This window comes from Gallus gallus, chromosome 16, assembly GCF_016699485.2.
Source record: "Gallus gallus isolate bGalGal1 chromosome 16, bGalGal1.mat.broiler.GRCg7b, whole genome shotgun sequence".
Classification (NCBI taxonomy): Eukaryota; Metazoa; Chordata; class Aves; order Galliformes; family Phasianidae; genus Gallus; species Gallus gallus.
The window spans coordinates 1,941,472-1,965,660 of record NC_052547.1 but is presented as its reverse complement, the minus strand read 5'-3'; the positions used below and the strand labels follow the sequence as shown (position 1 = coordinate 1,965,660).

General features: G+C 59.8%; 1 protein-coding gene across 1 annotated transcript in view; it reads right to left on the bottom strand.

Moving 5' to 3' along the window:
* Window positions 1–24,189, bottom strand: part of LOC107050659 (valine--tRNA ligase-like) — a gene marked incomplete at its 3' end in the record, with an annotated part of 79,785 nt that overhangs the window by 20,489 nt on the left and 35,107 nt on the right. The window contains exons 11-14 of the mRNA XM_046901513.1: window positions 24,035–24,076; window positions 19,369–19,472; window positions 11,078–11,236; window positions 5,198–5,294 (exon numbers count right to left, since the gene is read on the bottom strand). Of these exons, the coding sequence (XP_046757469.1) occupies window positions 5,198–5,294; window positions 11,078–11,236; window positions 19,369–19,472; window positions 24,035–24,076 (402 nt within the window). The remainder of the gene's footprint in view (window positions 1–5,197; window positions 5,295–11,077; window positions 11,237–19,368; window positions 19,473–24,034; window positions 24,077–24,189) is intronic.

Here is a 24,189-nt window from a genome sequence, read left to right as displayed (position 1 = left end):
CCCATAGACAGACAGTGAGACCCACAGCCCTGCCCCATAGCGACCCATTCAGACCCATAGAAACACATGGAGACCCATAGCGACCCATAGTGACCCATAGACAGACAGTGAGACCCATAGCGACCCATAGAAACACTCTGAGACCCATAGCGACCCACAGCCCTGCCCCATAGTGACCCATTCAGACCCATAGAAACACATGGAGACCCATAGCGACCCATAGCGACCCATTCAGACCCATAGAAACACATGGAGACCCACAGCGACCCATAGAGAGACAGTGAGACCCATAGCGACCCATAGAAACACTCTGAGACCCATAGCGACCCACAGCCCTGCCCCATAGCGACCCATAGCAACCCATTCAGACCCATAGAAACACATGGAGACCCACAGCGACCCATAGAGAGACAGTGAGACCCATAGCGACCCATAGAAACACTCTGAGACCCATAGCGACCCACAGCCCTGCCCCATAGCGACCCATAGCGACCCATTCAGACCCATAGAAACACATGGAGACCCACAGCGACCCATAGAGAGACAGTGAGACCCATAGCGACCCATAGAAACACTCTGAGACCCATAGCGACCCACAGCCCTGCCCCATAGCGACCCATAGCGACCCATTCAGACCCATAGAAACACATGGAGACCCACAGCGACCCATAGAGAGACAGTGAGACCCATAGCGACCCATAGAAACACTCTGAGACCCATAGCGACCCACAGCCCTGCCCCATAGCGACCCATAGCGACCCATAGAAAGACATTCAGACCCACAGCCCTGCCCCATAGCGACCCATAGACAGACATTCAGACCCACAGCCCTGCCCCATAGCGACCCATAGAAACACATGGACACCCATAGCGACCCATAGAAATACACTGAGACCCACAGCCCTGCCCCATAGCGACCCATAGCGACCCATTTAGACCCATAGCGACCCATTGAGACCCATACCGACACATAGAGAGACATTCAGACCCACAGCCCTGCCCCATAGCGACCCATAGCGACCCATAGCAACCCATAGACAGACAGTGAGACCCATAGCGACCCATTGAGACCCATAGACAGACAGTGAGACCCATAGCGACCCATTGAGACCCACAGCCCTGCCCCATAGCGACCCATAGAAACACATGGAGACCCATAGCGACCCATAGCGACCCATAGAGAGACATTCAGACCCACAGCCCTGCCCCAGAGCGACCCATAGCGACCCATAGACAGACAGTGAGACCCACAGCCCTGCCCCATAGCGACCCATTCAGACCCATAGAAACACATGGAGACCCATAGCGACCCATAGTGACCCATAGACAGACAGTGAGACCCATAGCGACCCATAGAAACACTCTGAGACCCATAGCGACCCACAGCCCTGCCCCATAGTGACCCATTCAGACCCATAGAAACACATGGAGACCCATAGCGACCCATAGCGACCCATTCAGACCCATAGAAACACATGGAGACCCACAGCGACCCATAGAGAGACAGTGAGACCCATAGCGACCCATAGAAACACTCTGAGACCCATAGCGACCCACAGCCCTGCCCCATAGCGACCCATAGCGACCCATAGAGAGACATTCAGACCCACAGCCCTGCCCCATAGCGACCCATAGACAGACATTCAGACCCACAGCCCTGCCCCATAGCGACCCATAGAAACACATGGAGACCCATAGCGACCCATAGAAATACACTGAGACCCACAGCCCTGCCCCATAGCGACTCATAGCGACCCATTTAGACCCATAGCGACCCATTGAGACCCATACCGACACATAGAGAGACATTCAGACCCACAGCCCTGCCCCATAGCGACCCATAGCGACCCATAGCAACCCATAGACAGACAGTGAGACCCATAGCGACCCATTGAGACCCATAGACAGACAGTGAGACCCATAGCGACCCATTGAGACCCACAGCCCTGCCCCATAGCGACCCATAGAAACACATGGAGACCCATAGCGACCCATAGCGACCCATAGAGAGACATTCAGACCCACAGCCCTGCCCCAGAGCGACCCATAGCGACCCATAGACAGACAGTGAGACCCACAGCCCTGCCCCATAGCGACCCATAGCGACCCATAGAAACACATGGAGACCCATAGCGACCCATAGTGACCCATAGACAGACAGTGAGACCCATAGCGACCCATAGAAACACTCTGAGACCCATAGCGACCCACAGCCCTGCCCCATAGCGACCCATAGCGACCCATTCAGACCCATAGAAACACATGGAGACCCACAGCGACCCATAGAGAGACAGTGAGACCCATAGCGACCCATAGAAACACTCTGAGACCCATAGCGACCCACAGCCCTGCCCCATAGCGACCCATAGCGACCCATTCAGACCCATAGAAACACATGGAGACCCACAGCGACCCATAGAGAGACAGTGAGACCCATAGCGACCCATAGAAACACTCTGAGACCCATAGCGACCCACAGCCCTGCCCCATAGCGACCCATTCAGACCCATAGAAACACATGGAGACCCATAGCGACCCATTCAGACCCATAGAAACACATGGAGACCCACAGCGACCCATAGAGAGACAGTGAGACCCATAGCGACCCATAGAAACACTCTGAGACCCATAGCGACCCACAGCCCTGCCCCATAGCGACCCATAGCGACCCATTCAGACCCATAGAAACACATGGAGACCCACAGCGACCCATAGAGAGACAGTGAGACCCATAGCGACCCATAGAAACACTCTGAGACCCATAGCGACCCACAGCCCTGCCCCATAGCGACCCATAGCGACCCATAGAGAGACATTCAGACCCACAGCCCTGCCCCATAGCGACCCATAGACAGACATTCAGACCCACAGCCCTGCCCCATAGCGACCCATAGAAACACATGGAGACCCATAGCGACCCATAGAAATACACTGAGACCCACAGCCCTGCCCCATAGCGACCCATAGCGACCCATTTAGACCCATAGCGACCCATTGAGACCCATACCGACACATAGAGAGACATTCAGACCCACAGCCCTGCCCCATAGCGACCCATAGCGACCCATAGACAGACGGTGAGACCCATAGCGACCCATTGAGACCCATAGACAGACAGTGAGACCCATAGCGACCCATTGAGACCCACAGCCCTGCCCCATAGCGACCCATAGAAACACATGGAGACCCATAGCGACCCATAGAGAGACATTCAGACCCACAGCCCTGCCCCATAGCGACCCATAGCGACTCATTCAGACCCATAGCGACCCATTGAGACCCACAGCCCTGCCCCATAGCGACCCATAGAAACACATGGACACCCATAGCGACCCATAGCGACCCATAGAGAGACATTCAGACCCACAGCCCTGTCCCATAGCGACCCATAGACAGACAGCGAGACCCATAGCGACCCATAGAAACACACTGAGACCCACAGCCCTGCCCCATAGCGACCCATAGAGACATTCAGACCCATAGCGACCCATTGAGACCCACAGCCCTGCCCCATAGCGACCCATAGCGACTCATTCAGACCCATAGCAACCCATTGAGACCCACAGCCCTGCCCCATAGCGACCCATAGCGACTCATTCAGACCCATAGCGACCCATTGAGACCCACAGCCCTGCCCCATAGCGACCCATAGTGACCCATAGAGAGCCACTGAGACCCATAGAGAGCCATTGAGACCCACAGCCCTGCCCCATAGCGACCCATAGACAGACATTAAGACCCACAGCCCTGCCCCATAGCGACCCATAGAAAGACAGTGAGACCCACAGCCCTGCCCCACAGTGACCCATAGCGACACATTGAGACCCATAGGGACACACTGAGACCCATAGCGACCCATAGGGACCCATAAGGACACAACCCCACAACTCCAACCCCACAGCCCCACAACCCCATGGCTGCCCCATAACCCCACAGCCCCACAGTCTCACAACTCCAACCCTACAACCCCATAACCCCACAGCCCCATGGCTGCCCCACAACCCCATGGCTGCCCCATAACCCTACAACCCCATGGCTGCCCCATAACCCCACAGCCCCACGGCTGCCCCATAACCCCACAGCCCCACAGTCTCACAACTCCAACCCTACAACCCCATAACCCCACAGCCCCATGGCTGCCCCATAACCCTACAACCCCATGGCTGCCCCATAACCCCACAGCCCCACGGCTGCCCCATAACCCCACAGCCCCACAGTCTCACAACTCCAACCCTACAACCCCATAACCCCACAGCCCCATGGCTGCCCCATAACCCCACAGCCCCATGGCTGCCCCATATCCCCACAGCCCCACGGCTGCCCCATAACCCCACAGCCCCACGGCTGCCCCATAACCCCACAGCCCCACAATCTCACAACTCCAACCCTACAACCCCACAGCCCCACAACCCCACAGCTGCCCCATAACCCCACAACTCCAACCCCACAGCCCCACAGCCCCATGGCTGCCCCATAACCCCACAGCCCCACGGCTGCCCCATAACCCCACAGCCCCATGGCTGCCCCATAACCCCACAGCCCCACGGCTGCCCCATAACCCCACAACCCCATGGCTGCCCCACAACCCCACGGCTGCCCCATAACCCCACAACCCCATGGCTGCCCCACAACCCCATGGCTGCCCCATAACCCCACAACCCCATGGCTGCCCCATAACCCCACAGCCCCACAACCCCATAGCTGCCCCACAGCCCCACAACTCCAACCCCACAGCCCCACAGCCCCACGGCTGCCCCATAACCCCACAGCCCCACGGCTGCCCCATAACCCCACAGCCCCATGGCTGCCCCATAACCCCACAGCTCCACAACCCCATAGCTGCCCCACAGCCCCACAACTCCAACCCCACAGCCCCACAGCCCCACGGCTGCCCCATAACCCCACAGCCCCACGGCTGCCCCATAACCCCACAGCCCCACGGCTGCCCCATAACCCCACAACCCCATGGCTGCCCCACAACCCCATGGCTGCCCCATAACCCCACAACCCCATGGCTGCCCCACAACCCCACAACTCCAACCCCACAGCCCCACAACCCCATGGCTCTCCCATAACCCCACAACTCCAACCCCACAACTGCAACTCCACAACTGCAACCCCATGGCTGCCCCATAACCCCACAGCCCCACGGCTGCCCCATAACCCCACGGCTGCCCCACAGCCGCCCCACACTCACCCCGTTGGGGTCGTGGGCTGCGCTCTCCCCTTCGATGCGGACCCGATAGGCCGGAATGCGGTGCCCCCACCACAGCTGCCTCGAAATGCACCAATCCCTGTGGGGAGATGTGGGGCAGCCCCATAGCGGGGGGTCAGGGGAGCGTTGGGGGGCAGCCCCATAGCGGGGGGTCAGGGGGGGGTTGGGGGGCAGCCCCATAGCGGGGGGTCAGGGGAGCGTTGGGGGGCAGCCCCATAGCGGGGGGTCAGGGGGGGGTTGGGGGGCAGCCCCATAGCGGGGGGTCAGGGGAGCGTTGGGGGGCAGCCCCATAGCGGGGGGTCAGGGGGGGGTTGGGGGGCAGCCCCATAGCGGGGGGTCAGGGGGGGTGTGGGGGGCAGCCCCATAGAGGAAGGGGGGGGGGAGATGTGGGGCAGCCCCATAGCGGGGGGTCAGGGGGGGTTGCGGGGCAGCCCCATAGAGGAAGGGGGGGGGGGAGATGTAGGGCAGCCCCATAGAGGAAGGGGGGGGGGGAGATGTGGGGCAGCCCCATAGAGGTGGGGGGGGGATGTGTGGGGCAGCCCCATAGAGGAGAGTAAGAGGGGATATGTGGGGCAGCCCCATAGCGGGGGGTCAGGGAAGATGTGTGGGGCAGCCCCATAGCGGGGAGGGGGGAGGCAGGGGGGAGATGTGGGGCAGCCCCATAGAGGGGGTGGAAGGGGGGGGGATGTGTGGGGCAGCCCCATAGCGGGGGGTCAGGGGGGATGTGTGAATCACCCCATAGTGGGGGGTGGAGGGGGAGGGATGTGTGGGGCAGCCCCATAGCGGGGGGTAAGGGGGGGTTTGGGGGGCAGCCCCATAGAGGAAGGGGGGGGGAGATGTGGGGCAGCCCCATAGAGGTGGGGGGGGGATGTGTGGGGCAGCCCCATAGAGGAGAGGGGGGGAGATGTAGGGCAGCCCCATAGCGGGGGGTGAGGGGGGGTTTGGGGGGCAGCCCCATAGAGGTGGGGGGGGGGGGATATGTGGGGCAGCCCTATAGAGGTGGGGGGGGGGAGATGTGGGGCAGCCCCATAGCGGGGGGTGTGGGGGGATGTGTGGGGCAGCCCCATAGAGGAGGGTGGGGGGGGGATGTGATGATCTATGGGATCTGGATGAGATCTATGGGTCTGCATGGGATCTATGGGCTTTCTATGGGATCTCTATAGGATCTATGGGATCTCTATGGGATCTATGGGGTTTCTATGGGATGTATGGGCTGTATGGGATCCCCATGTGCCCCATTACCTTATGTTGTCCATCCATGTGAACCAGGTGCGGGTGTGCTGGGGGGTCTATGGGCTCTCTATGGGATCTATGGGATTTATGGGGTTTCTATGGGTCTGTATGGGATCTATGGGGTTTCTATGGGATGTATGGGCTGTATGGGATCCCCATGTGCCCCATTACCTTATATTGTCCATCCACGTGAACCAGGTGCGGGTGTGCTGGGGGGGTCTATGGGCTCTCTATGGGACCTATGGGGTTCCTATGGGATCTATGGGATCTCTATAGGATTTATGGGGTTTCTATGGGGTTTCTATGGGATCTAAGGGCTGTATGGGCTGTATGGGATCCCCGTGCTCCCCATTACCTTATGTTGTCCATCCACGTGAACCAGGTGCGGGTGTGCTGGGGGGGTCTATGGGCTCTCTATGGGATCTATGGGGTTTCTATGGGATCTATGGGGGTTTTATGGGATCTATGGGTCTGTATGGGATCTTTGGGGTCTCTATGGGCTGTATGGGATCCCCATGCGCCCCATTACCTTATGTTGTCCATCCATGTGAACCAGGTGCGGGTGTGCTGGGGGGGTCTATGGGCTCTCTATGGGCTCTCTATGGGACCTATGGGGTTTCTATGGGATCTATGGGATTTATGGGGTTTCTATGGGTCTGTATGGGATCTTTGGGGTTTCTATGGGATGTATGGGATCCCCATGCGCCCCATTACCTTATATTGTCCATCCAGGTGAACCAGGTGCGGGTGTGCTGGGGGGGTCTATGGGCTCTCTATGGGATCTATGGGGTTTCTATGGGATCTATGGGATCTCTATAGGATCTATGGGGTTTCTATGGGATGTATGGGCTGTATGGGATCCCCATGTGCCCCATTACCTTATATTGTCCATCCATGTGAACCAGGTGCGGGTGTGCTGGGGGGGTCTATGGGCTCCCTATGGGACCTATGGTATCTCTATGGGATCTATGGGATCTCTATAGGATTTATGGGGTTTCTATGGGGTTTCTATGGGATGTATGGGCTGTATGGGATCCCCATGCACCCCATTACCTTATATTGTCCATCCACGTGAACCAGGTGCGGGTGTGCTGGGGGGGTCTATGGGCTCTCTATGGGACCTATGGGGTTTCTATGGGATCTATGGGATTTATGGGGTTTCTATGGGTCTGTATGGGATCTTTGGGGTTTCTATGGGCTGTATGGGCTGTATGGGATCCCCATGCTCCCCATTACCTTATATTGTCCATCCATGTGAACCAGGTGCGGGTGTGCTGGGGGGGTCTATGGGCTCTCTATGGGCTCTCTATGGGACCTATGGGGTTTCTATGGGATCTATGGGGGTCTGTATGGGATCTCTGGGGTTTCTATGGGATGTATGGGATGTATGGGGTCCCCGTGCTCCCCATTACCTTATGTTGTCCATCCATGTGAACCAGGTGCGGGTGTGCTGGGGGGGTCTATGGGCTCTCTATGGGATCTATGGGGTTTCTATTGGTCTGTATGGGATTTATGGGGTTTCTATGGGTCTGTATGGGATCTTTGGGGTTTCTATGGGATGTATGGGATTTATGGGATCCCCATGCGCCCCATTACCTTATATTGTCCATCCAGGTGAACCAGGTGCGGGTGTGCTGGGGGGGTCTATGGGCTCTCTATGGGACCTATGGGGTTCCTATGGGATCTATGGGATCTCTATAGGATTTATGGGGTTTCTATGGGGTTTCTATGGGATCTAAGGGCTGTATGGGCTGTATGGGATCCCCGTGCTCCCCATTACCTTATGTTGTCCATCCACGTGAACCAGGTGCGGGTGTGCTGGGGGGGTCTATGGGCTCTCTATGGGATCTATGGGGTTTCTATGGGATCTATGGGGGTTTTATGGGATCTATGGGTCTGTATGGGATCTTTGGGGTCTCTATGGGCTGTATGGGATCCCCATGCGCCCCATTACCTTATGTTGTCCATCCATGTGAACCAGGTGCGGGTGTGCTGGGGGGGTCTATGGGCTCTCTATGGGCTCTCTATGGGACCTATGGGGTTTCTATGGGATCTATGGGATTTATGGGGTTTCTATGGGTCTGTATGGGATCTTTGGGGTTTCTATGGGATGTATGGGATCCCCATGCGCCCCATTACCTTATATTGTCCATCCAGGTGAACCAGGTGCGGGTGTGCTGGGGGGGTCTATGGGCTCTCTATGGGATCTATGGGGTTTCTATGGGATCTATGGGATCTCTATAGGATCTATGGGGTTTCTATGGGATGTATGGGCTGTATGGGATCCCCATGTGCCCCATTACCTTATATTGTCCATCCATGTGAACCAGGTGCGGGTGTGCTGGGGGGGTCTATGGGCTCCCTATGGGACCTATGGTATCTCTATGGGATCTATGGGATCTCTATAGGATTTATGGGGTTTCTATGGGGTTTCTATGGGATGTATGGGCTGTATGGGATCCCCATGCACCCCATTACCTTATATTGTCCATCCACGTGAACCAGGTGCGGGTGTGCTGGGGGGGTCTATGGGCTCTCTATGGGACCTATGGGGTTTCTATGGGATCTATGGGATTTATGGGGTTTCTATGGGTCTGTATGGGATCTTTGGGGTTTCTATGGGCTGTATGGGCTGTATGGGATCCCCATGCTCCCCATTACCTTATATTGTCCATCCATGTGAACCAGGTGCGGGTGTGCTGGGGGGGTCTATGGGCTCTCTATGGGCTCTCTATGGGACCTATGGGGTTTCTATGGGATCTATGGGGGTCTGTATGGGATCTCTGGGGTTTCTATGGGATGTATGGGATGTATGGGGTCCCCGTGCTCCCCATTACCTTATGTTGTCCATCCATGTGAACCAGGTGCGGGTGTGCTGGGGGGGTCTATGGGCTCTCTATGGGATCTATGGGGTTTCTATTGGTCTGTATGGGATTTATGGGGTTTCTATGGGTCTGTATGGGATCTTTGGGGTTTCTATGGGATGTATGGGATTTATGGGATCCCCATGCGCCCCATTACCTTATATTGTCCATCCAGGTGAACCAGGTGCGGGTGTGCTGGGGGGGTCTATGGGCTCTCTATGGGACCTATGGGGTTCCTATGGGATCTATGGGATCTCTATAGGATTTATGGGGTTTCTATGGGGTTTCTATGGGATCTAAGGGCTGTATGGGCTGTATGGGATCCCCACGCGCCCCATTACCTTATATTGTCCATCCAGGTGAACCAGGTGCGGGTGTGCTGGGGGGGTCTATGGGCTCTCTATGGGCTCTCTATGGGAGCTATGGGGTTTCTATGGGTCTGTATGGGATCTTTGGGGTTTCTATGGGATGTATGGGATTTATGGGGTCCCTGTGCTCCCCATTACCTTATATTGTCCATCCAGGTGAACCAGGTGCGGGTGTGCTGGGGGGGTCTATGGGCTCTCTATGGGACCTATGGGGTTTCTATTGGTCTGTATGGGATTTATGGGGTTTCTATGGGTCTGTATGGGATCTTTGGGGTTTCTATGGGATGTATGGGATCCCCATGCGCCCCATTACCTTATATTGTCCATCCAGGTGAACCAGGTGCGGGTGTGCTGGGGGGGTCTATGGGCTCTCTATGGGACCTATGGGGTTCCTATGGGATCTATGGGATCTCTATAGGATTTATGGGGTTTCTATGGGGTTTCTATGGGATCTAAGGGCTGTATGGGCTGTATGGGATCCCCACGCGCCCCATTACCTTATATTGTCCATCCATGTGAACCAGGTGCGGGTGTGCTGGGGGGGTCTATGGGCTCTCTATGGGATTTATGGGGTTTCTATGGGTCTGTATGGGATCTTTGGGGTTTCTATGGGCTGTATGGGATTTATGGGGTCCCTGTGCTCCCCATTACCTTATATTGTCCATCCACGTGAACCAGGTGCGGGTGTGCTGGGGGGGTCTATGGGCTCTCTATGGGATCTATGGGGTTTCTATTGGTCTGTATGGGATTTATGGGGTTTCTATGGGTCTGTATGGGATCTTTGGGGTTTCTATGGGATGTATGGGATTTATGGGGTCCCTGTGCTTCCCATTACCTTATGTTGTCCATCCATGTGAACCAGGTGCGGGTGTGCTGGGGGGGTCTATGGGCTCTCTATGGGCTCTCTATGGGAGCTATGGGGTTTCTATGGGATCTATGGGATTTATGGGGTTTCTATGGGTCTGTATGGGATCTTTGGGGTTTCTATGGGATGTATGGGATTTATGGGGTCCCCGTGCTCCCCATTACCTTATGTTGTCCATCCACGTGAACCAGGTGCGGGTGTGCTGGGGGGGTCTATGGGCTCTCTATGGGATTTATGGGGTTTCTATGGGATCTATGGGATCTCTATAGGATTTATGGGGTTTCAATGGGGTTTCTATGGGATCTAAGGGCTGTATGGCATTTATGGGATCTCTGTGCTCCCCATTACCTTATATTGTCCATCCATGTGAACCAGGTGCGGGTGTGCTCGGGGGGTCTATGGGCTCTCTATGGGACCTATGGGCTCTCTATGGGACCTATAGAGTTCCTACGGGATCTATGGGGTTTTTATGGGATCTATGGGGTTTCTATGGGATGTATGGGCTGTATGGGGTCCCCGTGCTCCCCATTACCTTATGTTGTCCATCCACGTGAACCAGGTGCGGGTGTGCTGGGGGGGTCTGAGGCGCAGCTCCCCCCTCCTGACGGCAGCGCTCGCCCCCCGCGCCAACTCAGCGCAGCGCACGAACCACTGCGGCCGCAGCAGCGGCTCCACCACGTCCTGCGTGCGGCTGCGGGGCACATATGGGGTCAGATGGGGTCTCTATGGGGTCCTATGGGGTCATATGGGGCCATATGGGGTCGTATGGGGTCCTATGGGGTCAGACAGGGACACATAGGGACACAGAGAGCAGTGCGGCCGCAGCAGCGGCTCCACCACGTCCTGCGTGCGGCTGCGGGGCACATATGGGGTCAGATGGGGCCCTATGGGATCCTATAGGGCCATATGGGGTCCTATGGGGTCATACAGGGACATACAGGGACAGATAGGGACACAGAGAGCAGTGCGGGCGCAGCAGCGGCTCCACCACGTCCTGCGTGCGGCTGCGGGGGACATATGGGGTCAGATGGGGTCCTATGGGATCCTATAGGGCCATATGGGGTCGTATGGGGTCCTATGGGGTCAGACAGGGTCCTATGGGGTCACATGGGGTCATACAGGGACAGATAGGGACAGCTGAGGACAGATGGGGACAGCAGCGGCTCCACCACGTCCTGCGTGCGGCTGCGGGGCACATATGGGGTCAGATGGGGTCCTATGGGGTCATATAGGGTCCTATGGGGTCCTATGTGGTCAGAGAGGGTCCTATGGGGTCATACAGGGACAGATAGGGACAGCTGAGGACAGATGGGGACAGCAGCGGCTCCACCACGTCCTGCGTGCGGCTGCGGGGCACATATGGGGTCAGATGGGGTCTCTATGGGGTCCTATGGGGTCATATGGGGTCCTATGGGGTTGTATGAGGTCATATGGGGTCAGACAGGGACACATAGGGACACAAGGGACAGCTGAGGACAGATGGGGACAGCAGCGGCTCCACCACGTCCTGCGTGCGGCTGCGGGGCACATATGGGGTCAGATGGGGTCTCTATGGGGTCCTATGGGGTCATATGGGGTCCTATGGGGTTGTATGAGGTCATATGGGGTCAGACAGGGACACATAGGGACACAAGGGACAGCTGAGGACAGATGGGGACAGCAGCGGCTCCACCACGTCCTGCGTGCGGCTGCAGGGGACATATGGGGTCAGATGGGGTCTCTATGGGGTCCTATGGGGTCAGACAGGGTCCTATGGGGTCAGATGCGGTCATTTGGGGTCAGACAGGGACACAGAGGGACATATAGGGACAGATAGGGACACAGAGAGCAGTGCGGGCGCAGCAGCGGCTCCACCACGTCCTGCGTGCAGCTGCGGGGCACATATGGGGTCAGATGGGGTCTCTATGGGGTCCTATGGGGTCATATGGGGTCCTATGGGGTCATATAGGGTCCTATGGGGTCCTATGTGGTCAGAGAGGGTCCTATGGGGTCATACAGGGACAGATAGGGACAGCTGAGGACAGATGGGGACAGCAGCGGCTCCACCACGTCCTGCGTGCGGCTGCGGGGCACATATGGGGTCAGATGGGGTCTCTATGGGGTCCTATGGGGTCATATGGGGTCCTATGGGGTTGTATGAGGTCATATGGGGTCAGACAGGGACACATAGGGACACAAGGGACAGCTGAGGACAGATGGGGACAGCAGCGGCTCCACCACGTCCTGCGTGCGGCTGCGGGGCACATATGGGGTCAGATGGGGTCCTATGGGGTCATATAGGGTCCTATGGGGTCCTATGGGGTCATACAGGGACAGATAGGGACAGCTGAGGACAGATGGGGACAGCAGCGGCTCCACCACGTCCTGCGTGCGGCTGCGGGGCACATATGGGGTCAGATGGGGTCCTATGGGGTCCTATAGGGCCATATGGGGTCGTATGGGGTCCTATGGGGTCAGACAGGGACACATAGGGACAGATAGGGACACAGAGAGCAGTGCGGGCGCAGCAGCGGCTCCACCACGTCCTGCGTACGGCTGCGGGGGACACGGGGGGACATATGGGGTCAGATGGGGTCCTATGGGGTCCTATGGGGTCGTATGGGGTCAGATGGGGTCCTATGGGGTCCTATGGGGTCATATGGGGTCCTATGGGGTTGTAGGGGGTCCTATGGGGTCATACAGGGACACATAGGGACAGCTGAGGACAGATGGAGACAGCAGCGGCTCCACCACGTCCTGCGTGTGGCTGCGGGGGACATATGGGGTCAGATGGGGTCCTATGGGATCCTATAGGGCCATATGGGGTCCTATGGGGTCAGACAGGGACACAGAGGGACACATAGGGACAGATAGGGACACAGAGAGCAGTGCGGCCGCAGCAGCGGCTCCACCACGTCCTGCGTGCGGCTGCGGGGCACATATGGGGTCAGATGGGGTCCTATGGGGTCCTATGGGGTTGTAGGGGGTCCTATGGGGTCATAGAGGGACATATAGGGACACATAGGGACACAAGGGACAGCTGAGGACAGATGGGGACAGCAGCGGCTCCACCACGTCCTGCGTGCGGCTGCGGGGGACACGGGGGGACATATGGGGTCAGATGGGGCCATATGGGGTCCTATGGGGTCGTATGGGGTCCTATGGGGTCAGACAGGGACACATAGGGACAGATAGGGACACAGAGAGCAGTGCGGGCGCAGCAGCGGCTCCACCACGTCCTGCGTGCGGCTGCGGGGGACACGGGGGGACATATGGGGTCTCTATGGGGTCCTATGGGGTTGTATGGGATCAGACAAGGTCCTATGGGGTCCTATGGGGTCACATGGGGTCATATAGGGACATATAGGGTCAGCTGAGGACAGATGGGAACAGCAGTGGCTCCACCACGTCCTGCGTGCGGCTGCGGGGGACACGGGGGGACATATAGGGTCAGATGGGGCCATATGGGGTCAGATGGGGCCCTATGGGGTCATACAGGGACACATAGGGTCATATGGGGTCTTATGGGGTCATAGAGGGACATATAGGGACAGATAGGGACACAGAGAGCAGTGCGGGCGCAGCAGCGGCTCCACCACGTCCTGCGTGCGGCTGCGGGGCACATATGGGGTCAGATGGGGTCCTATGGGATCCTATAGGGCCATATGGGGTCCTATGGGGTTGTATGAGGTCATATGGGGTCAGACAGGGACACATAGGGACACAAGGGACAGCTGAGGACAGATGGGGACAGCAGCAGCTCCACCACGTCCTGCGTGCGGCTGCGGGGGACACGGGGGGACATATGGGGTCTCTATGGGGTCGTATGGGGTCGTATGGGGTCAGACAGGGTCCTATGGGGTCATACAGGGTCGTATGGGGTCATATGGGGTCAGATGAGGTCCTATGGGGTCATACAGGGACAGATAGGGACAGCTGAGGACAGATGGGAACAGCAGCGGCTCCACCACGTCCTGCGTGCGGCTGCGGGGGACACAGGGGGACATATGGGGTCTCTATGGGGTCATATGGGGTCGTATGGGGTCGTATGGGGTCATAGAGGGCCATATGGGGTCAGACGGGGTCCTATGGGGTCCTAGAGGGACACAGAGAGCAGTGCGGGCGCAGCAGCGGCTCCACCACGTCCTGCGTGCGGCTGCGGGGCACATATGGGGTCAGATGGGGTCCTATGGGATCCTATAGGGCCATGTGGGGTCCTATGGGGTCCTATGGGGTTGTATGGGGTCATATGGGGTCATACAGGGACACACACAGAGAGCAGTGCGGGCGCAGCAGCGGCTCCACCACGTCCTGCGTGCGGCTGCGGGGGACACGGGGGGACATATAGGGTCAGATGGGGCCATATGGGGTCAGATGGGGCCCTATGGGGTCATACAGGGACACATAGGGTCATATGGGGTCTTATGGGGTCATAGAGGGACATATAGGGACAGATAGGGACACAGAGAGCAGTGCGGCCGCAGCAGCGGCTCCACCACGTCCTGCGTGCGGCTGCGGGGGACACGGGGGGACATATGGGGTCAGATGGGACCCTATGGGGTCGTATGGGGTCATATGGGGTCATACACGGACACATAGGGTCATGTGGGGTCCTATGGGGTCAGACAGGGTCCTATGGGGTCATATGGGATCCTATGGGGTCATGCGGGGTCATATGGTGTCATACATGGACACCCAGGGTCATATGGGGTCCTACGGGGTCAGATGGGGTCCTATAGGATCATATGGGGTCCTATGGGGTCAGACCGGGTCATATGGGGTCCTATGGGGTCAGATGGGGTCCTATGGGGTCAGACCGGGTCATATGGGGTCCTATGGGGTCATATGGGGCTCTATGGGGTCAGATGGGGTCCTATGGGGTCAGACGGGGTCCTATGGGGTCGTATGGGGCCATATGGGGTCATACGGGGTCGTACAGGGTCATACATGGACACCCAGGGTCATATGGGGTCCTATGGGGTCAGACGGGGTCATATGGGGTCCTATGGGGTCAGATGGGGTCCTATGGGGTCATACAGGGCCTTATGGGGTCATATGAGGTATTACAGAGACAGATGAGGACAGTCGAAGACAGATGGGGACACATAGGGTCATATGGGGTCATATAGGGCCATATGGGGTCCTATGGGGTCATACAGGGTCATATGGGGTCCTATGGGGTCATAGAGGGACACATAGGGGTTCATATGGGGTCAGACGGGGTCCTATGGGGTCAGATGAGGTCCTGTGGGATCGTATGGGGTCTTATGGGGACACATAGGGCCATGTGGGGTCATATGGGGTCATACGGGGTCAAATAGGGTCATATGGGGTCCTATGGGGTCAGATGGGGTCCTATGGGGTCCTATGGGGTCATATGGGGTCAGACAGGGTCCTATGGGGTCCTATGGGATCCTATGGGGTCATGCGGGGTCATACGGGGTCATACATGGGTCATATGGGGTCCTATGAGGTCATACGGGGTCGTATGGGGTCGCATGGGGTCCTATGGGGTCATATGGGGTCATACAGGGCCTTATGGGGTCATATGGCGTATTACAGAGAGAGATGAGAACAGTCGAAGACAGATGGGGACACATAGGGTCATATGGGGTCATATAGGGCCATATGGGGTCCTATGGGGTCATACAGGGTCATATGGGGTCCTATGGGGTCATAGAGGGACACATAGGGGTTCATATGGGGTCAGACGGGGTCCTATGGGGTCAGATGGGGTCCTGTGGGATCGTATGGGGTCTTATGGGGACACGTAGGGCCATGTGGGGTCCTATGGGGTCATACGGGGTCATATAGGGTCATATGGGGTCCTATGGGGTCAGATGGGGTCCTATGGGGTCAGACAGGGTCTTATGGGGTCATGCGGGGTCGTACGGGGTCATACATGGACACCCAGGGTCCTATGGGGTCATATGGGGTCATACGGGTCATATGGGGTTGTATGGGGTCCTATGGGGTCATATGGGGTCCTATGAGGTCAGACGGGGTCCTATGGAGTCCTATGGGGTCATACGGGGTCATATGGGGTCATACGGGGTCCTATGGGATCATATGGGGTCCTATGGGGTCAGACCAGGTCATATGGGGTCCTATGGGGTCATAGAGGGACACATAGGGGTTCATATGGAGTCAGACGGGGTCCTATGGGGTCAAACGGGGTCCTGTGGGATCGTATGGGGTCTTATGGGGACACATAGGGCCATGTGGGGTCATATGGGGTCATACGGGGTCAAATAGGGTCCTATGGGGTCCTATGGGGTCAGATGGGGTCCTATGGGGTCCTATGGGGTCGTATGGGGTCCTATGGGGTCCTATGGGGTCCTATGGGGTCGTACGGGGTCATACATGGACACCCAGGGTCATATGGGGTCCTATGGGGTCATACGGGCTCATATGGGGTCCTATGGGGTCAGACGGGGTCCTATGGGGTCATATGGGGTATTACAGAGACAGATGAGGACTGTCGAAGACAGATGGGGACATATAGGGTCATATGGGGTCATATGGGGTCATACACGGACACATAGGGTCATATGGGGTCATATGGGGTCATACAGGCACACATAGGGTCATGTGGGGTCATATGGGGTCATACACGGACACATAGGGTCATATGGGGTCATATGGGGTCCTATGGGGTCATATGGGGTATTACAGAGACAGATGAGGACAGTCGAAGACAGATGGGGACACATAGGGTCATATGGGGTCATACACGGACACATAGGGTCATGTGGGGCCATATGGGGTCATACACGGACACATAGGGTCATATGGGGTCATATGGGGTCATACAGGGGCACATAGGGACATATGGGGTCATATGGGGTCAAATGGGGTTATATGGGGTCATATAGGGTCATATGGGGTCCTATGAGGTCAGACGGGGTCCTATGGGGTCTTATGGGGTCACACAGGGACACCCAGGGTCATATGGGGTCCATAACCCCACCCCATAGCCCCACCCCATAACCCCACACCCCACCTCCCACCCCACATCCCCACCCCAGAACCCCACCCCAGAACCCCACCTCATAACCCCACAACCCCCACCCCACACCCCCGCCCCACCCCATAACCCCGCCCCATAACCTCCCCCCACCCCACAACCCCACCCCACAACCCCACCCTCTGCCCCCCACCCCCCGTCCCCACCCCATATCCCCACCCCATAACCCCGCCCCATAACCCCACACCCCACCTCCCCCCCACATCCCCACCCCATAACCCCGCCCCATAACCCCACCCCATAACCCCACACCCCACCTCCCCCCCCACATCCCCATCCCATAACCCCACCCCCGCCCCATAACCCCACCCCACACCCCCACCCCATAGCCCCATAACCCCGCCCCACAACCCCACCCCATAACCCCGCCCCATAACCCCACTCCATAACCCCGCCCCCCGCCCCATAACCGCGCCCCATAACCCCACCCTCTGCCCCGCACCCCCCCATCCCAACCCCACATCCCCACCCCAGAACCCCGCCCCATAACCCCACACCCCACCTCCCCCCCCACATCCCCATCCCATAACCCCACCCCCGCCCCATAACCCCACCCCACAGCCCCACCCCATAGCCCCATAACCCCACCCCATAACCCCTCCCCATAACCTCCCCCCACCCCACAACCCCACCCCATAACCCCGTCCTCTGCCCCCCACCCCCCATCCCCACCCCATATCCCCACCCCATAACCCCGCCCCATAACCCCGCCCCATAACCCCACAACCCCCACCCCATAACCCCGCCCCATAACCCCACCCCACAACCCCACCCCACAACCCCATAACCCCGCCCCATAACCGCGCCCCATAACCCCACCCTCTGCCCCGCACCCCCCATCCCCACCCCATATCCCCACCCCATATCCCCACCCCATAACCGCACCCCCCGCACCATAACCCCACCCCATAACCCTGCCCTCCGCCCCATAACCCCACCCCACACCCCCCACCCCACACCCCCACCCCATAGCCCCACCCCATAACCCCACCTCCACCCACATCCCCACCCCATAACCCCGCCCCATAACCGCGCCCCCTGCCCCATAGCCCCACCCCACACCCCCCCCCACAGCCCCACCCCATAGCCCCATAACCCCACCCCATAACCCCGCCCGCTGCCCCCCACCCCATAACCCCGCTCCATAACCCCACCCCACACCCCCCACACCCCCCACCCCACCTCCCCACTCCACCTCCCCACCCCATAACCCCACAACCCCCACCCCACATCCCCACCCCACCTCCCCACCCCATAACCCCACAACCCCCACCCCACATCCCCACCCCACATCCCCGCCCCATAACCCCACCCCCTAACCCCACCTCCCCCCCCTCACATCCCCACCCCATAACTCCACCCCATAACCCCACAACCCCCGCTCCACATCTCCACCCCATGGCCCCACCCCATAACCCTGCCCCATAACTGCCCCCCACCCCATAACCCCGCCCCATAACCCCGCCCCCCTAACCCCACCTCCCCCCCCTCACATCCCCACCCCATAACTCCACCCCATAACCCCACAACCCCCGCTCCACATCTCCACCCCATGGCCCCACCCCATAACCCTGCCCCATAACTGCCCCCCACCCCATAACCCCGCCCCATAACCCCACCCCCTAACCCCACCTCCCCCCCCTCACATCCCCACCCCATAACTCCACCCCATAACCCCACAACCCCCACTCCACATCTCCACCCCATGGCCCCACCCCATAACCCTGCCCCATAACTGCCCCCCCACCCCATAACCCGGCCCCATAACCCCGCCCCATAACCCCGCCCCATAACCCCGCCCCATAAGCGCCCCATACCTGCAGATGGGTACAGCCATGGGGTTTTCGCTCTCCCCCCGGAAGAGCCCCAACTTCTGCAGCGCCGCCACCACCGCCCCCCGGGCCTCAAAGCGCCGCATTCCCTATGGGGCACACAGTCACCCCACAGCGCCCCACAGCGCCCCATAGGGCCTCAAAGCGCCGCATTCCCTATGGGGCACACAGTCACCCCACAGCGCCCCACAGCGCCCCATAGCGCCCCATAGTGCCCCACAGCACTCCATAGAGACCTGCCCCATAGGGCCTCAAAGCGCCGCATTCCCTATGGGGCACACAGTCACCCCACAGCGCCCCATAGCGCCCCATAGGGCCTCAAAGCGCCGCATTCCCTATGGGGCACACAGTCACCCCACAGCGCCCCACAGCGCCCCATAGGGACCTGCCCCATAGCGCCCCATAGGGCCTCAAAGCGCCGCATTCCCTATGGGGCACACAGTCACCCCACAGCGCCCCATAGCGCTCCACAGCGCCCCATAGAGACCTGCCCCATAGTGCCCCATAGAGACCTGCCCCACAGCGCCCCATAGGGCCTCAAAGCGCCGCATTCCCTATGGGGCACACAGTCACCCCACAGCGCCCCACAGCGCCCCATAGGGACCTGCCCCACAGCGCCCCACAGTGCCACATAGCGCCCCATAGACACCTGCCCCATAGGGCCTCAAAGCGCCGCATTCCCTATGGGGCACACAGTCACCCCATAGCGCCCCACAGCGCCCCATAGGGACCTGCCCCACAGCGCCACATAGGGCCTCAAAGCGCCCCATAGAGACCTGCCCCACAGCGCCCCATAGGGCCTCAAAGCGCCGCATTCCCTATGGGGCACACAGTCACCCCACAGCGCCCCATAGCGCCCCACTGCGCCCCATAGACACCTGCCCCATAGCGCCCCAAAGCGCCGCATTCCCTATGGGGCACACAGTCACCCCACAGCGCCCCACAGCGCCCCATAGGGACCTGCCCCATAGCACCCCATAGTGCCACATAGCGCCCCATAGACACCTGCCCCATAGGGCCTCAAAGCGCCGCATTCCCTATGGGGCACACAGTCACCCCACAGCGCCCCACAGCGCCCCATAGTGCCCCATAGGGACCTGCTCCACAGCGCCCCATAGGGCCTCAAAGCGCCCCATACAGACCTGCCCCATAGGGCCTCAAAGCGCCGCATTCCCTATGGGGCACACAGTCACCCCACAGCGCCCCATAGCGCCCCATAGAGACCTGCCTCTTAGTGCCCCATAGCGCCCCATAGAGACCTGCCCCATAGCGCCCCATAGGGCCTCAAAGCGCCGCATTCCCTATGGGGCACACAGTCACCCCACAGCGCCCCACAGCGCCCCATAGCGCCCCATAGGAACCTGCCCCACAGCGCCCCATAGTGCCACATAGCGCCCCATAGAGACCTGCCCCATAGCGCCTCATAGTGCCCCATAGAGACCTGCCCCATAGGGCCTCAAAGCGCCGCATTCCCTATGGGGCACACAGTCACCCCACAGCGCCCCACAGCGCCCCATAGGGCCTCAAAGCGCCGCATTCCCTATGGGGCACACAGTCACCCCACAGCGCCCCACAGCGCCCCATAGGGCCTCAAAGCGCCCCATAGAGACCTGCCCCATAGGGCCTCAAAGCGCCGCATTCCCTATGGGGCACACAGTCACCCCACAGCGCCCCATAGCACCCCATAGCGCCCCACAGAGACCTGCCCCATAGTGCCCCATAGAGACCTGCCCCACAGCGCCCCATAGGGCCTCAAAGCGCCGCATTCCCTATGGGGCACACAGTCACCCCACAGCGCCCCACAGCGCCCCATAGAGACCTGCCTCTTAGTGCCCCATAGCGCCCCATAGAGACCTGCCCCATAGCGCCCCATAGGGCCTCAAAGCGCCGCATTCCCTATGGGGCACACAGTCACCCCACAGCGCCCCACAGCGCCCCATAGCGCCCCATAGGGACCTGCCCCACAGCGCCCCATAGTGCCACATAGCGCCCCATAGAGACCTGCCCCATAGCGCCTCATAGTGCCCCATAGAGACCTGCCCCATAGGGCCTCAAAGCGCCGCATTCCCTATGGGGCACACAGTCACCCCACAGCGCCCCACAGCGCCCCATAGGGCCTCAAAGCGCCGCATTCCCTATGGGGCACACAGTCACCCCACAGCGCCCCACAGCGCCCCATAGGGCCTCAAAGCGCCGCATTCCCTATGGGGCACACAGTCACCCCACAGCGCCCCACAGCGCCCCATAGGGCCTCAAAGCGCCGCATTCCCTATGGGGCACACAGTCACCCCACAGCGCCCCACAGCGCCCCATAGACACCTGCCCCATAGCGCCCCATAGGACCTCAAAGCGCCCCATAGAGACCTGCCCCATAGCGCCCCCCGGGCCTCAAAGCGCCGCATTCCCTATGGGGCACACAGTCACCCCACAGCGCCCCACAGCGCCCCATAGACACCTGCCCCATAGCGCCCCATAGGGCCTCAAAGCGCCGCATTCCCTATGGGGCACACAGTCACCCCACAGCGCCCCACAGCGCCCCATAGACAGCTGCCCCATAGCGCCCCATAGGACCTCAAAGCGCCCCATAGAGACCTGCCCCATAGCGCCCCCCGGGCCTCAAAGCGCCGCATTCCCTATGGGGCACACAGTCACCCCACAGCGCCCCACAGCGCCCCATAGACACCTGCCCCATAGCGCCCCATAGGGCCTCAAAGCGCCGCATTCCCTATGGGGCACACAGTCACCCCACACCGCCCCACAGCGCCCCACAGCGCCCCATAGGGCCTCAAAGCGCCGCATTCCCTATGGGGCACACAGTCACCCCACAGCGCCCCACAGCGCCCCATAGGGCCTCAAAGCGCCGCATTCCCTATGGGGCACACAGTCACCCCACAGCGCCCCATAGCGCTCCACAGCGCCCCATAGAGACCTGCCCCATAGCGCCCCCCGGGCCTCAAAGCGCCGCATTCCCTATGGGGCACACAGTCACCCCACAGCGCCCCATAGCGCCCCACAGCGCCCCATAGGGACCTGCCCCATAGCGCCCCACAGAGACCTGCCCCATAGGGCCTCAAAGCGCTGCATTCCCTATGGGGCACACAGTCACCCCACAGCGCCCCACAGTGCCCCATAGGGACCTGCCTCTTAGTGCCCCATAGCGCCCCATAGAGACCTGCCCCATAGGGCCTCAAAGCGCCGCATTCCCTATGGGGCACACAGTCACCCCACAGCGCCCCATAGTGCCCCATAGAGACCTGCCCCACAGCGCCCCATAGGGCCTCAAAGCGCCGCATTCCCTATGGGGCACACAGTCACCCCACAGCGCCCCACAGCGCCCCATAGAGACCTGCCCCACAGCGCCCCATAGGGCCTCAAAGCGCCGCATTCCCTATGGGGCACACAGTCACCCCACAGCGCCCCACAGTGCCCCATAGAGACCTGCCCCACAGCGCCCCATAGAGCCCCATAGAGATCTGCAACACAGCACACCATATCCACCCCACAGCGCCCCATAGTGCCCCATATCCACCCCATAGCACCCCATATCCACCCTATAACACCCCATATCCACCCCACAGCACCCCAAATCCACCCACAGCACCCCATATCCACCCCACAGCACCCCATTGGGCCCCATATCCACCCCACAGCGCCCCGTATCCACCCCACAGCACCCCACATCCACCCCAAAGCACCCCATAACGCCCCATACCCACCCCACAGCGCCCCATAGTGCCCCATATCCACCCCATAGCACCCCATATCCACCCACAGCACCCCGTATCCACCCCATAGCGCCCCGTATCCACCCCACAGCACCCCATAATGCCCCATATCCACCCACAGCACCCCATAACCATCCCATAACACCCCATATCCACCCCACAGCGCCCCATATCCACCCCACAGCACCCCATATCCACCCCACAAGCGCTCCATATCCCCCCCACCCCCCACCCCACTGACCAGGAAAGGGGGTGGTACGTTCCTCCAGCCTCCCATCCTCCCCTATGATGCTGACCATAGCGCCCCATATCCACCCCACAGCGCCCCATATCCACCCCACAGCACCTCATAGTGCCCCATATCCCCCCCACAACACCCCATATCGACCCCATATCACCCCATATCCACCCACAGCACCCCATATCCACCCCACAGCACCCCATAACCATCCCATAACACCCCATATCCACCCCACAAGCGCTCCATATCCACCCCATAACACCCCATATCCCCCACACAACACCCCATATCCACCCCACAACACCCCATATCCACCCCACAGCACCCAAATCCACCCACAGCACCCCATATCCACCCCACAGCACCCCATTGGGCCCCATATCCACCCCACAGCACCCCATAACCACCCCATAACACCCCATATCCACCCACGGCACCCCATAGTGCCCCATATCCCCCCCACAACACCCCATATCGACCCCACAGCACCCCAAATCCACCCACAGCACCCCATATCCACCCCACAGCGCCCCATAGTGCCCATATCCACCCCATAGCACCCCATATCCACCCACAGCACCCCATATCCACCCCATAGTGCCCCGTATCCACCCCACAGCACCCCATAATGCCCCATATCCACCCCACATCACCCCATATCCCCCCCACCCCTCACCCCACTGACCAGGAAAGGGGGCGGTACGTTCTCCAAGCCTCCCATCCTCCCCTATGATGCTGACGGTGGGCAGTTGGTGCCGCTGCCCACTTCGAAGTCGGTGGCGTCGTGGGCGGGGGTCACCTTCACTGCCCCTGCATTTGGGGGGGGGGTCAGGGCCACGC